Source organism: Nomascus leucogenys, chromosome 5 (assembly GCF_006542625.1).
Source record: "Nomascus leucogenys isolate Asia chromosome 5, Asia_NLE_v1, whole genome shotgun sequence".
Classification (NCBI taxonomy): Eukaryota; Metazoa; Chordata; class Mammalia; order Primates; family Hylobatidae; genus Nomascus; species Nomascus leucogenys.
In genome coordinates, this window is record NC_044385.1 from 57023697 (window position 1) to 57039329 (window position 15633).

The window sequence follows — 15633 nt, forward strand, 5'->3', positions numbered from 1 at the left end:
AGCCCGGGGCCGCCGGCTGTGGTGGGGCGCGCAGCGCGGCAGGCAGGCAGCGCGACCGTGCAGTTCTCAGCCTCCTGGCTTTTTCGCCCTGCGCCCCGGAGCCGCCCTCGCCTGCCCGCACCCTAGAGCAGACCTGACCCGTGGGGGCGCGCGCGGCCTCCCGGGGATCCCGCGGGCGGGCGGGCGGCCGGGCGCGCGCGGGGCGGGGGCGGCGCGCGCGCGGGGAGCGTGTGGGCCGGGCGGGCGCGGCGGGGAAAGCTGGGCGCGCGAGCCTTGCCTGCTGCTCACCTGCAGCCGCGCCGCTCACCTGCAGTGGAGCGCGCGCCCGGCGCCCTCCCGGCCCGCTCCGGATCCCGGCCGCCGCCCCTTGCCACAGCGGGCACCTGCGCCGACATGCGACACGAGTAGCCCGCGCGCTTCGGAAGCACCGGAGGAGCTCCCTCGGCCTGGGCGCGCCAAGGTGACCCCCTCGATGACCCCTCCGCCCCCACGGGCAGCCAGTCCCCGCACCCTGTCTGTCCCCTTCGCATCTGACTCCCGTCCCCGCCGCCAGGGGAGCGGCGGCGGTGCATGGGCATCTGTCTGTCTGTCTGTCTCGGTACTTCCATTGCACACACCTCCCTCTCGTGGCCCTCCCGACTGCCCCGTGCGCACGGGGGGAGTCTGGGAGCCCCTCTTTGTTCCGGTCGGGGGTGCGTTTGAGGATGTGCACGCGCGCGGGGGATGCGTTTGGAGGGTGGGAGTTCGATGGAAATAGTCGATTTAAATATTCCATCGAGGATGGCGGCCCCTGGCTCGAGACCTGCCGCTGCCGCGTGGTTTTCTCGGCAGCAGCCCAGATGTCAAACAGTTGCTCGTTTTCAGCATGCAAGATGTGATTTTCCAATGTGCATTCGCAGAGCTTTTGCAAACAGACCGCCGCGAGTCCGTGTGTGCCTGCCTCGCTCACGCTGGTGTTTTGAAGTCCTACCCTGTGTTTTCCCCAATGCCAAACGGCATTTTTGTTGTGGGGTTTAAACCACAGAGACTTTGGCTTTTGTTTCATTTCCCAACAGTTCCTCATTCCCGAAGCTTGTGGCATTTGGTACTGGTATCTGAGCAGGGGCTGGCTTTCTGTTTGTCTGTGTGTTTTTTGCATGATCTTGGATTGTCACCCTGCTGTATTTAAACATTAAAAAGCCTGTCTTTTCGTTGAAGAGGACAGGGGTTAAAATGAATGAAGACCTGAAGGTCAATTTAAGCGGGCTGCCTCGGGATTATTTAGATGCCGCTGCTGCGGAGAACATCTCGGCTGCTGTCTCCTCCCGGGTTCCTGCCGTAGAGCCAGAGCCTGAGCTCGTAGTCAACCCCTGGGACATTGTCTTGTGTACCTCGGGAACCCTCATCTCCTGTGAAAATGCCATTGTGGTCCTTATCATCTTCCACAACCCCAGCCTGCGAGCGCCCATGTTCCTGCTGATAGGCAGCCTGGCTCTTGCAGACCTGCTGGCCGGCATTGGACTCATCATCAATTTTGTTTTTGCCTACCTGCTTCAGTCAGAAGCCACCAAGCTGGTCACGATCGGCCTCATTGTCGCCTCTTTCTCTGCCTCTGTCTGCAGCTTGCTGGCTATCACTGTTGACCGCTACCTCTCACTGTACTACGCTCTGACGTACCATTCGGAGAGGACGGTCACGTTTACCTATGTCATGCTCATCATGCTCTGGGGGACCTCCATCTGCCTGGGGCTGCTGCCCGTCATGGGCTGGAACTGCCTCCGAGACGAGTCCACCTGCAGCGTGGTCAGACCGCTCACCAAGAACAACGCGGCCATCCTCTCGGTGTCCTTCCTCTTCATGTTCGCGCTCATGCTTCAGCTCTACATCCAGATCTGTAAGATTGTGATGAGGCACGCCCATCAGATAGCCCTGCAGCACCACTTCCTGGCCACGTCGCACTATGTGACCACCCGGAAAGGGGTCTCCACCCTGGCTATCATCCTGGGGACCTTTGCTGCTTGCTGGATGCCTTTCACCCTCTATTCCTTGATAGCAGATTACACCTACCCCTCCATCTATACCTACGCCACCCTCCTGCCCGCCACCTACAATTCCATCATCAACCCTGTCATATATGCTTTCAGAAACCAAGAGATCCAGAAAGCGCTCTGTCTCATTTGCTGCGGCTGCATCCCGTCCAGTCTCGCCCAGAGAGCGCGCTCGCCCAGTGATGTGTAGCACCCTTGCACCCAGGAGGACTCTGCATTTACCAAGCACTTCCACTGCCTGGCCAAGGTTTGAGATGCTTCCCTTGAATTCCTTGCACTGGATTCCCTCTCAAGCCACAGGAGCACTTAGCATTCGTGGAACTATGACATCGTTTAGATGAGTTAAGTGATTGAAGTGAAAATAATGTTACCAGTGTTTTCACCATTAAAAAAAGATTGTTGAGCTCTTCACTCAATATTATTTTGTTTTGCTTGGGGGCAAGGGTTTCCTTTTATATTTTGTTTGCAGGGCTGATTGGGGGTAGGAAAGGAAGGGATATGATACGCCCATGATGTTATAAGAAGTAAATGAGTTTCAGAGTTTTTACCTGGACTTTAAAATAAATTTGAATGATTGAGGAAAATTGAGAAAGACTTACTTTTTCCAGGCTATTTTTTTTTACATGATGGTAGATTTTTTAATGCTGCATGTATGTAACAGAATATGACCCCTTTCAATCCAATACAAATAGTTTACATAATTGTGTTTGGAAGGGACCTGATTTTGCTAACATGAACTCAGTAATGTCACCGACACTGAAACCATGAACCCATTCTTATCCATTCTTTCTTTCCTTTCGGAAATTACTGTTCACAAGAATTCCTTCTGTATTTCTATAAATGTTGCAACTCCTTCTGCATGGTTGACTGTGTTAGCTAGGCCACTTGTTTCAAATGTTGCCATGTCAATCTAGATTCCAACGGGTCGTTTTTCAATATAGTTTTTCAATATGTACTTTCTAAAATGAATCCTGAAATAGGTTTTGATTTTCATATGAAGTAGGATTGATTAGATCCACCGTTGCAGTCTCTTAAGCTATTGTCTGATTGTTTTCAGAGAACAAAAGGAAAAAAATATTAATAATAGCAACTGAAAGTAGATTAAATTTATTTTAATATATTCTGAAAAAAACTAATGTGACATTATCATGAAATTAAAAAATCACCTTTCCTCTCTCTCTGAGAATATATTAATGGTTATTCTTGATTGAGATAATTAGAATAAATATTATAGGCCAAGTTTTTCTGGTTCATACTGTCTGTGGTGCATAATGCATTTGAAACAGGCAGTCCCCTATTTTAATGATTAGGTTTGTTTGTCAGTGCACAGCGTCCATCTATGACTGTGATATATACCAGCTATATCCTGTAAGGTCATAAACAGAATGACCATTGGCTGTTGATGAAAAGTTAAGTTTGAAATCTTTTAACTCCTTTTCACCAAAAACCAATTTATACACAATAAAAATCATATTGCCTGTTTTCAGAGAGCAAGAATGTAGTCAGGAAATTGCAAAGAAGAATTCACTTTAAACACATTGTGAAATCAATGTGTCTCAGGTTTCTTTTCTGTTCATGCAGACAAATGTAGACACAGGTACCTTCCCTCCATTTGCAATGGATTTATAGTTATGTCTATATAATCAGTGGAAAAAATTCTTGGCAGCACATCAACTTAGCCCATTCAGATGGCAGCAAAAGCAGTATTTCAGGGTCATTGGGGAATCATTTGTAATAAATTAACCTCATTGGTTTGTCCCAGATGTGATGCCCAGGGTGGTCTCAAGACCATTCTGGGAGCCTGCATGCTGATGCCTTCTCTCCAGAGCCTCTTCTAATGTAGCACACGTGTGAATAAATCCTCTACTTGAATCTGTGTCTCCTCCCTGAGGTTACTTATGGAAGCGGGAGAGGGACTGAAATACTTAAGAAGTGGGAAAGAATTTTCAATACATATCACTGTAAGATCAATCTAATAAAACTTATGCCTTTAAAGCATTTCTTTTGAACATTTGCTGGAGTTAGTAGGTTGAACATGATGAGTCTGTTTTTAATTAATTAAAATTGAATAGCATCACCATAGGAGACTTGACAAAGGTAAGTTGGTTTTGAGAGGGGCTAGGAAATATCCATAATGAGGTTTTAAAGGAATAAAAGATGATTTTATAAAAATAGTGGCTCCATTTGCATATCTCCAGTAGTCAGAATTATAATGAGAATAATATGTACTTGTTGTGACCACATGTGTGCCAGGCCCCATGCTGTGTGTTTTACTATAATTACAAAACTACTACTTTTATAAGTGAGAAAACTAAGACTAAGAGAGGAGAGGATAAAAAATGTGCCCGAGGCCACAAAGCACAAGGATAGAGTCAGAATTTGAAGCCAGGTTTTCCAAAGTCTGAGTCTTGCTCCTTCCCTGTACCTTGCAAGCTTTCATCCCTCAGTGGATACCAGGGCTGAGGAAACTGATTTGTAACATGTTCCTGTCACAGAGTTTTGGCTCTACATTTAAGACATAAAACTTGGCCTGGCGCAGTGGCTCATGCCTGTAATCCCAGCACTCTGGGGGGCCAAGGCAGGTGGATCACCTGAGGTCAGGAGTTCGAAACCAGCCTGACCAATATGGCAAAACCCTGTCTCTACTAAAAATAAAATTTAGCCGGGCGTGGTGGCGGGTGCCTGTAATCCCAGCTACACAGGAGGCTGAGGCAGGAGAACTGCTGGAAGACAGGAGGCAGAGGTAGCAGTGAACCAAGATCGCACCACTGCACTCCAGCCTGGGTGACAGAGCAAGACTCCCTCTCAAAAAAAAAAAAAAAGGTATAAAATTTCCTGTTTAAAATTACACTAGTTACATGGTTGCTTTTGGCCCATGTTTTAAAAACATATAGTTTCAGTTAAGAGATTTTTCAATTCAACTAATAACATGCCCTTACTGTTTAAATTATGAAAAATTTTGGAGATTTATGTGGTTTTCTACAAGGTTTCTTTTTTCCTGTGGAGCTAATTATTTTTAAATGTGCACAAATCTCAATGCACATATGTGTACGTATGTATTTATGCACACGTATACCCAATAATATTAACTTTGCAACAGGACCAAAGACCTCATGGAAAACTGTCTTATTTCCAACAGTCTTGAGGTAGCAGGCAATCTTTTACTCCACACAATTAAAATTTCTAGCTACCAAGGAATTGATATTTTTCCAGTAGAAACAGTTTTCCTTGTAACTAGGACAGTTCCACTACTTTACCAGAATCCTGAATTAGTCAAAACTAGTCATCCAAGTTATGACTATCTAGCGTTTTGTTTCCTTTTATTCCTTTAACTCTGTATTTCTTTCTATCAGTGAAGTTTGTTTTTAAAGGTACCTGGGGCGGGGAAGCAGGGTGGAGGTAAAACCCCTCCTTGCCTGGAGCCTACATTAAGGAGCCAAGTTCAGGAGGGGTGGATTCCTTGGTTGACTTGGCCGTGCAGAAATAGTCTTAGACTCCCCAGGATTTAAAATAGGATTGAAACAAGAAGTTTAAAAGAGCAGATGAGGAATAGAGATACTTAGTGCCAATAAAAATATCATGGAGACTTCTTAGGCTTTTTTAAAAAAATGCTTAATCCATTATTAAAATAATGATTGACTTTATTTTATAGTAATATATGATAATATGAAGTTAGGATGACTTGCCATTTCAGATTTGAAATACATATTAAGTGACTACTATGTTGTGATTTTGAATAATGTTTAAGTTTCTATATTGATTGTATGCCTGGTGTAATAAAGGAAAAGACTGCCTTATTATCCCCTTTAAAATTTGTCATAATTATTGAATGTTTCGATATATGGTTAGGACTTCTAAGTCTGTTTAGAATTCTAAGAATCACAAACTAATAGGTTTATACATCACGGCTTGAATTCACAGACAAATCTGTCTTCTAAAAAAATTACAGGCTGGGCGCAGTGGCTCACACCTGTAATCCCAGCACTTTGGGAGGCCGAGGCGGGCAGATCACGAGGTCAGGAGATCGAGACCATCCTGGCTAACACGGTGAAACCCCGTCTCTACTAAAAATACAAAAAATTAGCCGGGTGTGATGGCGGGTACCTGTAGTCCCAGCTACTCAGGAGGCTGAGGCAGGAGAATGGCGTGAACCCGGGAGGCGGAGCTTGCAGTGAGCCGAGATTGTGTCCAGCCTGGGCGACAGAGCAAGACTCCATCTCAAAAAAAAAAAAAAAAATTACAGAAAAAATATTGGTAATTTTGGCTAGAGCTCCTCAGACTTTAACTATCTGAAGAGTATACAAATCACCCGAGAATTTTGTTAAAATGCAAATTCTGCTTCAGTCAGTCTGGGGCATGGCTGAATTTCCAACAAGCTCCCGCGATGCTGATGCTGACGGTCTACAGACAACACTGATTCACAATGATATGTGTCACACTTTTAATATAACGTACAAATACACACATATAACATAAATACAACATAAATAATATATATTTGAATATATATAACGTAACTATAACATATAAATAATATATATTTGAAGTGTTTATTTTTGTCAGAGGTTAATAACTAGTCTGTATTCAATGGAGATGAACTTTGAACTTCTTTTCCTACAGCTTCTCAGGGTCTAATAAAGACCCATAAATGTATTTTTTCCATGTTAATGAACTAACTTTTTAAAATCCTAATGATCATTATCTTAATTTAGTTCTTTCAGAAGCTTTATGTAGATGCAATGTGTTTCTCTAGGTGTGTGTATGTATACCTGACAACAAAGGTTTTCACCTCCATTTCTTCAAGGACAGTTTTCTTTAGGACATGAGTGGCTTGTGTTTGGGGGCTGCATGTGTCTGCATGAATTTATCTTGAGATGATTGAGATGAAAACCTTTGTTCTCTGAGTTCTAAAATTCAGCTGAACTTATTCCGAAGCAACCTTTTCTAGACAGGTACATCAGAGAAATTTAAAAATAGCTCACCTTCATTTGACACTTAAATGTAGCCTTTTATTTTTCAGCATCAAAAATACTATTAATGTTAATAGTTACCCTGGTCACAGGTACTCTGCTACCTTTCTGCCCAAGGAAGTGAGAACATTTTTTTAAACCAATACAAGCATATTAAAGTACATAGTTAAAGTGGATTTTAATATATAACTTATATATGTCCACTGTATAAGATACTTACGGAAGACATCTAGGAATTTTTTAATCATAAAAAATTCAAATACTAGCATCAAGCACAAGTGAACAAATTTCAATTGAAAATAAGTTTGGGACATAAATAAAAGCATTTCCTAGGGCACAGATTCCCTTGGTAGTTGACTATTTGAACAGACAGTTACCAATAGAATATTTTAAAAGGCAAAAGAGCATCTTATGGAATTCTCTGTATGGCTTGGATTTGCATTTCTCACCAAACAACATATTTTGAATCTATGGGATTCTTACTTGGGTTGACGAAAATACAAACCTTCCACATAAGGAGAAATGAAGGCCTGTCTTTTACAGATATATGTGGTTACTGGGATAAAACCTAAGGGAAAATGTGTTCTGATCCAACTATATCCTTACTCCTTCCTAGATCCTTTTGAAGCGTGAACAAATTTACTCTGGGATTCTATAGAATCTAATAATTGGAAGAAAACATATGAAGTAGAATTTTCTATATCAAATCTAAATCACCTAAGTCAAGACCTCTTTGGAAACTGAAGTTGTACACTTTTTTCTTAGTGCCTTGCAGTGTTTTGATATTCCAAATCTTGATCTTTCTTATTATATTGTAATTCTATTTTTGTCTTGGCCAAGCCCCTGGAGGTACAGAGAACCCCTTAATCCCAGTCAACATTGATATATTGAAAATATTCATTAAACAATATTGTTCTCTTCTTCTTCAAATAAAACTCTCAATTATTTATGTCATATGTTTCTGATTTTATTTTATATCCTTTTGATCATTTTCCTGATCCCTTTTTCCGTATCATTTACCATTTCTCTGCATACCTTTTCAAATCTAGTCATCAGAATGAGGATACAATAATCTACTAAATGGAGCAGAATGATGGATTATTCTCTGCTTCTGGTTACTAGATGGCAGTGGTTCTTTAAGTATGGGCCTTCACCAGCAGCACCAGCATCTATTGGGAACGCATTAAAAATGCAGTCACCCAAGATTTAATGCTGAAAACTCAGGGTATGAGGCGCAGCAATAATAAGGAGTTTTAGTAAGCCCTCCAAGTGATTCTGATGCACGCTAGAGTTTGAGAACCACGCCATATAGCTTTGACTGAATCCTAAAGTCTTCCTGACATTACTAATAACATCAATATCTCAGCAGTACTAGGACCTCTCAGTTTTTCTGCTATGTCTATGCAAGGCAGTCTTCACACTGTACTGTAGCAAATTATAGATGATTTTTGTTTGTAGATGTGCTGCCTTGCACTGATTTCGCTGGAACTTGTTGCTCTTTTCAAGGTTATTTTCTAATTCATCAAGTTCAATTAAACTTCTGCCCCTTCCGTTAAAGCCATATCACTGTCATGTGCCTCAGACAGAAAGACAATTCAGTGAGAAGAAAAAAACCCAATCAGACCTCTTTTTTGGCATCATGGAGATAAGTCTTCCTGTTCATATTTGTTACTATCCGTAAATTGCCCCGAATATTCCACAGTTGCAGCCTCAACCATCTAGCAGTGCATCAACTGTCCATCCATTCCCCCATCTGTGGTCTGTGGTTGTGCATAGACACACACACACATACCCGTGTGTACAATCACACCCTTTACCTTCTTCTCTCATACTTCCACACCCTTCCATTGTCCTTCTACAATCCCAGACCAGAAATCTTCAGTGAGGAAGTCCAGAGAACTAAGGTAGTTGATGGAGGGTCTCATTTTAGGCTAATTTTGTGGTGTTGATAGGCACAGCTTTGGCAAGCCTAGGTCAGGATAAAAACACTTCTGTGATTCCAGACCGAGGACAGTTTCTACGATACAGGTTGGTTTACATCTCACCCCGCTTCTACACTAACCTCATGATGCTGTGATTCATAGTTCACAAAGTTAAATAAATAAAAGCAATAAACACATTTTACATAGGAGTTTTCTTAATTCTAGGGATTGACTTGAGGCTAGAACTATGAAATAGTTGCATCTACGGACACTTAGCACAGAGGGATGTCATTTTTTCTCTTTTTTCTTTTTATTTTTTTAAGACAAAGTCTTGCTGTGTCGCCCAGGCTGGAGTGCAGTGGCACAATCTTGGCTCACTGCAACCTCCACCTACCAGGTTCAAATGATTCTCCTGCCTCAGCTTCCTGAGTAGCTGGGACTACAGGCGTGCGCCAGCACATCCAGCTAAATTTTTGTGTGTGTGTGTGTATTTTTAGTAGAGACAAGGTTTCACCTTGTTGGCCAGGCTGGTCTCAAACTCCTGACCTCAAATGATCCATCCGCCTTGGCCTCCCAAAGTGCTGGGATTACAGGCATAAGCCACCACGCCCAGCCTAGGATGTCATTTTTATGAGTGCTCTTTAACCTTTCAAATTACTAAATCAATTCTGTCAATTTTCTTTAGGAATATTTGAAGCTAAGAAAACATAGTCGAAGTACCCAAAAATGTTTCTTACTAAACACACTCTCTTTTTTAAGTTCAAGATCCAGTTTAAGAAGCAGCAAATCCCACAATACAGGCTACAGAGAGGCTTTTCACCTATTAATGAAGACTATAAATCAGATATGGTGGCTCGTGCCTCTAATTCCAACTTTTTGGGAGGCCAAGATGGGAGGATAGCCTGAGGTCAGGAGTTCAAGAACAGACTGGGCAATAAAGCAAGACCCCCATCTCTACAAAATATTAAAAAATGAGCCAGGCATGGTGGTGTGTGCCTGTAGTCTTAGCTACTTGGGACTTAGGTGAAAACTCTGAATGGGCTTTGGGACAGAGATGGCTACTCTCCCAGCCCAATGACCCAATATTTTTCAGATGTAAATGCATTTTCACTTGAGACTTATGAGATGTCTCAAGTGAGGATCTAGCTGTTTCTGAAACACCTGAATCCAGAGGTGATGATAACTAAAGTAACTAAAAAGACTGAGGTTTTGCTCTCCTAAGCCCTAATCCAGGAGCTAAAAGCCATGAGACGTGCACAATGGGCCTTGTGTCCCCTCCTGTTTGCATTCCTCTTGAAGTTTGTCACAGGGATGAAGGTTTCCTCCCCACCCTGGCACTCCAGAGAACGGAACACAAACAAACCGTGCCCAGATGGTGAAAAAGCAAAGCTGCCCAGGGCTGTGGGCAGCCTATTTCAAGCTGTTCTTATGGAAAAGTCTTCACTCTGCATGAGGTAATTGTTTCAGTCCAGGAACACTTGACAAACCCTGACAGTGCTTCTCAGATAGTATGCTTTGAAGCTTATCCACTCTAACCAGCTTACTGTTCATATGAAGACAGTTTCTTCCACTTTTAGACACTTTTCCCCCTCTAGTTACTAGCTGGCTCTCAGGGACTCATTCCAGGATGTCTGGAGAGGTTGAAGAGGTTTGGAAAAGAAAACCTGATGGCTTCAGGCTGCCTCCCTCAACCTGCAGACCTTGATGGAGTGATATGGCTTGGACAAGCAATGTTGATGACGGATGCCATTGCGATGTAAACTGACAGTTCCATAGTCTTTTTATTTATTTACTTATTTAATATTTTTAGAGATGGGGTCTTGCTCTATCACCCAGGCTGGAGCGGAGTAATGTGATCATAGCTTACTGCAGCCTCATGCTCCCAGGCTCAAGCAATTCTCCTCCCAAGTAGCTAAGACTACAGGCACACAACACCATGCCTGGCTCATTTTTTTTATTTTTTGTAGAGATGGGGTCTTGCTATGTTGCTCAGTCTGTTCTTGAACTCCTGGCCTCAAGCTATCCTCCCATCTTGGCTTCCAAAAATGCTTGAATTAGAGGCATGAGCCACCATATCCAATTTATAGTCTTCATTAGTAAAAAGATTAAGAACACTCGCTCCAGACTTAGGCTGCCTGGGCTCATTTCCCATCTCTGTCACTTTCTACTTGACTAGCCTTGGGCAAGTTCCTTAACTCCTCTGAGGCTCCATGTGTTGGTTTGCTAAAATGAGCATGCTGCAAGAACCTTCCTCATGGTATTGGTTGAGATAAGACATACGGACGGTTTAATATAGTAGTTGGCACATACCTACTTGGATGCTACTTTCCAGTAGTAGTAGTATCACTACTGTTGCTGCATTGGTATTATTATTACTGCTACTCACCCAAAACCTGTCAATTACTAATATTGCTTCCACTAGTTAGTGAGGTAGAAACCTAGATAAAAGCTTTACATACATAATCTCATGTAATCTTTTCAGCAGTGCTATGAGGTCTGCATTGATATTCTCCACTACAAATAAGGAAACTGATACACAAAGAGGTTGACTGGCTTGCCTAAAACCACACAGCCTTTATGTAGCTCACCGTGAACACTTAGAAACAAGCAATGCCTGCTAAGAAATCCCCAGTCAAACCAGCCTGTGCATAGGAGTCTTCAAAGACAGCCCAAGCTCAGCTTGAGAGGCGTGGCCCAGACACACCCCGGCACTCGGGGGCCTGCCTTGTGGGCTCTGGAAGGCAGACTCCCTGGAAACAAATGGGATGCTGATGGATCTCAAAAGGCAGACTGGACCTAAGTAAATGTATAGAAGACCAAAGAGTTTTCTGGGAGAAGTAACTGTGATGGGATTCAAAGGAGTGAAGAGGGAGTGACTTTAGCTTATTTGAAATGGGGCAAAATTGACATTTTTTTAAATGACATTTTAATTTGAACCAAGTCTCAAAAAAAAAATCCTGCAAACTATATTTATATGAATTTCAGTGTAATCACTAAAAGCTCACATTTAGGTGCTTTGTAAACTTTATAAATATAAGATTTTTAAAAATTTATTCATGTTTATTGAAATCCATCAAAGTATGTGTTCCAAAAAAGAGCTTAGAGATCAAAAGTTTGCAGTTGTATAGACATGGATTTACATAAATAAAAAATATTTATTTTTAAAAGTCAGCTATTTTATGTGTACTTTTCAACATAAAACATATCATGCTCAGAATTTTTCATTTTAAATAAACCTGTTAGATGTACTGGTAGAGTCCACATTCTCAAGCTGGAAAGGACTTTGCAAGCATTCACTTCACTGACCAGGAAGCCCAGGCCCCGGACAAGCTCTGACCTGGCAAAGTCATTAGCCAGGGAGTGGCAGACCCAGAACATGAACTTGGAGTCGTGATTCCTTGTCCCGAACTTTGTTCTCAGGCAGATTTTCATTGACAAGGAAAAGCTTGAAATGTGAAAGGCTTTGTCTAGTGTTTGCTTTCTAGGTTTGAATAATTTTTTTCTTTTCTTTTCTTTTTTTTTTTTTTTTTCTTCAGATGGAGTCTCGCTGTCACCCAGACTCGAGTGTAGTGGCACAATCTTGGCTTACTACAACCTCTGCCTCCTGGGTTCAAGCGATTTTCCTGCCTCAGCTTCCCGAGTAGCTGGGACTACAGGTGCGCGCCATCACACTCAGCCTTAAGTTTGAATAATTTGTAATTACTACTGGCTATAAGAAATTCTTGTTATAGTTGAATAATAATTATCACTATAAGGGCTAACACTCTGCCCTCAATTTGTTCCAGGGGCCATGCTAACGACTTTATGTGTATTGACTTATTTATTCTTCACATCCACAAAGATGATATTTGGTAGCATTAATTCTACTATTTAAAAGGAGAGTGTTCGCATATGCAAATTGAGAGTGATTCTTATAACCCTTCATTTGTGTCTCCTAATCCTGTGTTGTACACATCTCTGGAGCTTAATACACTTTCACTATGTCTGGGCCAAAACTCTTCAACAATTTATTGGCTTAATAATCAAGGTTGCATTTCAGAAGCCATTGCATTTAAATACAGATTGTATTACGTTTTTGTGCCTAACATATCAGTACAAAATTTGACAGACACAGTAGTCATTGTGACTCTTTGTCATATCTGGCAAGCTATGAAGAGGGGTAGGCAAAAGTCCAGAACCCATCTCTATCCTGCCAGAGTGTGTAGCCCTTGCCAGACCTCACCAGTGTGTCTTTCTTGCATTTTTGAGAAGGGGCAGGGAAACTCCACACATGGCAGAGTGATGAGCTTGTGGAAATAATAATGACACAACTAGATTAATGTGTGCAAATATACAGTTAGATGGAAGAGATGAGACCTGGTGTTCAGATCAGTGGGATGCCACAGTTAGCATTAATCACTTGTACATTTCAAAATAACTAGAAGAGAATACTTGAAGTGTTCCTAGCATAAAGAAAAGATAAATGTTCAGGTGATGGATATGCCAGTTACCATGATTTGATTTTATGAATGTATGAAATTATCACATGCATCCCTAAAATATGTACATGTATTTTTATCAATAAAGAATTAAAAAATAAAATGAATGACAAAAAGTAATGACACTATTATTAAAAGTCACAGCAAACAGCACAATATATTGAGTATTTGCTGTTCCAGGCACTGTCATAGGCATTTTACATAAGTGAATTCTTTTCATCTTTACAATGACACAGCGACATTTAGGTACTTTTATTATCTCCCTCTTACAGATGAGGAAATTAGGGATTGAAAGACGAAGTAACATGCCAAGATATCCCACCTGTTAAGTGGCTGGTCCATCCAAGCCTACAACCGCCCTCTTTACTACCAGACACACTTGCTTTCTGTTTGTCCTTGAGGATTAACCTGGTGTTTGTCTCTGAGGCCCAACTACATGATATTCACACCAACTGCAATTCCTGGAAGATATGGATGCTCAGAATTTCTTTGTTGTATTGCCTCTAAATAGGAGGCTATTTTCCACCAACATTGGAGCCAGATTCCTTGCTTCTGCTTAAACACCTGAACACAACTTAAGTCAACTGCATTAAAGGTGTGGACAGGCCGGGTGCGGTGGCTCATGCCTGTAATCCCAGCACTTTGGGAGGCTGAAGTGGGCAGATCACGAGATCAGGAGATCGAGACCATCCTGGCTAACATGGTGAAACCATGTCTCTACTAAAAATACAAAAAATTAGCTGGGTGTGGTGGCGGGTGCCTGTAGTCCCACCTACTTGGGAGGCTGAGGCAGGAGAATGGCGTGAACCCAGGAGGCGGAGCTTGCAGTGAGCCGAGATGACACCACTGCACTCCAGCCTGGGCGACAGAGCCAGACTCCGTCTCAAAAAAAAAAAAAGTGTGGACAGAGGATGGCTCCACCTCCACTTCCATCTCACTCCCCCTCCACTGGGCCAGTGGGGCACTGGTCCTCTTGATACGAGATTATTTCATGAGTCTCAAACAATATTTTTTTCAAAGAAAGCATAGAAGACATCTGAAATTACAGAATTATGGATAATCTGAAGAAATTCTCAAAGTAAGCTAATCAAAATAGGATTTTTTTTTTTAATGGAAGGCAGTTGCTTTCTTAGTTCCACTGAGTGAGAAAAGACATAGATTGGCTATTTTCCAGTCTGCCAAGTTTGCGAGTTTTTTAAGAAGATGATCTACACTTTATATTTGATGACAGATTTCACTGAAAGCGATGGATTTGGAAAGTCCATTTCAATAAAGCAATCAGCTGACTCATTGACCTTGAAGTCCAAGAATAATAATCCTTACAGCAAGCGACATCTAATAAAGGTGTACTTCAGTAATGTGTGTGTGGTTGTGTGTGTGTGTACACACATTAGTGCAGACATCTAATCTATGCATTCACATTTAGATTTTGGCAATGAGAAACTATTGAAGATATGTAAAATCAAGCTTGCTTTTTTCTGTAAGAGATATGAAACAAAATAACGAGAATCACACCAAACAAACACCTACTGAGTCATTCCAAACTTGTGTTTTTATATAGTTTTAAAAGTACACAATTCAGTAAGTAGGGAGTTTTTAAAATTTCAATGTTACTATACATATTTTGGAATATATAATGTTAGCTGGCAAATATTTAGTATAGAACTGCCCAATGTAGATGGTAACTTATTTAAAAAGCTCTATCAACTATATTATTATTTATTATTATTTGATCACTGTGGCAATTGGGCATTTGAACTGTGACTAGCGCAACTGAGGGACTGAATTTTGAATATTATTTAGTTTTAAGCGACTTAAATTTAAGAAGGCATACATGGCTGGTAGACACTGTAGCAGGCAGGAAAAATCTAGATAGAAACAATTTTCTCATGGAGACTACTATAACTACAGGTCCTATTTTCAGAGCTCCAGTCCTTGACTCATGGTCCTCCTTACTGGTCTACCAGCTTGAAATTAGTCACCACAACAGGATTTAAGAAAATCTAACGTTAGAGATTTCAAAACGATAAAACTAAAAAAATCAGGAGTGATTATCACTTTGGGCAAGAATTATTACTTCAGAAGATTCACCACTATCCTTTTAAAATAATATGCTTTTTTTCCTTCCGCCTTTAAAATAAAAATCATTTTCAGAAAATGAGGCAAAATGTAACAACTCACAGAACCCCACGGAGCATTCCAGTGACAAAAGCCAGGCTGCGTGGGGCTCCAGGCC

General features: G+C 41.8%; 1 protein-coding gene across 1 annotated transcript; it reads left to right on the forward strand.

The window, feature by feature from the left end:
- Positions 1-242: 242 nt before the first annotated feature.
- Positions 243-5839, forward strand: GPR12 (G protein-coupled receptor 12). Its single transcript, XM_003273141.2, has 2 exons — positions 243-460; positions 1198-5839. The coding sequence occupies exon 2, from the start codon at positions 1213-1215 to the stop codon at positions 2215-2217; it is 1005 nt and encodes a 334-aa protein (XP_003273189.1). The 5' UTR covers positions 243-460; positions 1198-1212; the 3' UTR covers positions 2218-5839.
- Positions 5840-15633: the final 9794 nt, after the last annotated feature.

Excerpts from the sequence above, each read along its gene's own strand:
- GPR12 (XM_003273141.2), top strand. The coding sequence starts at position 1,213 with ATGAATGAAGACCTGAAGGTCAATTTAAGCGGGCTGCCTCGGGATTAT.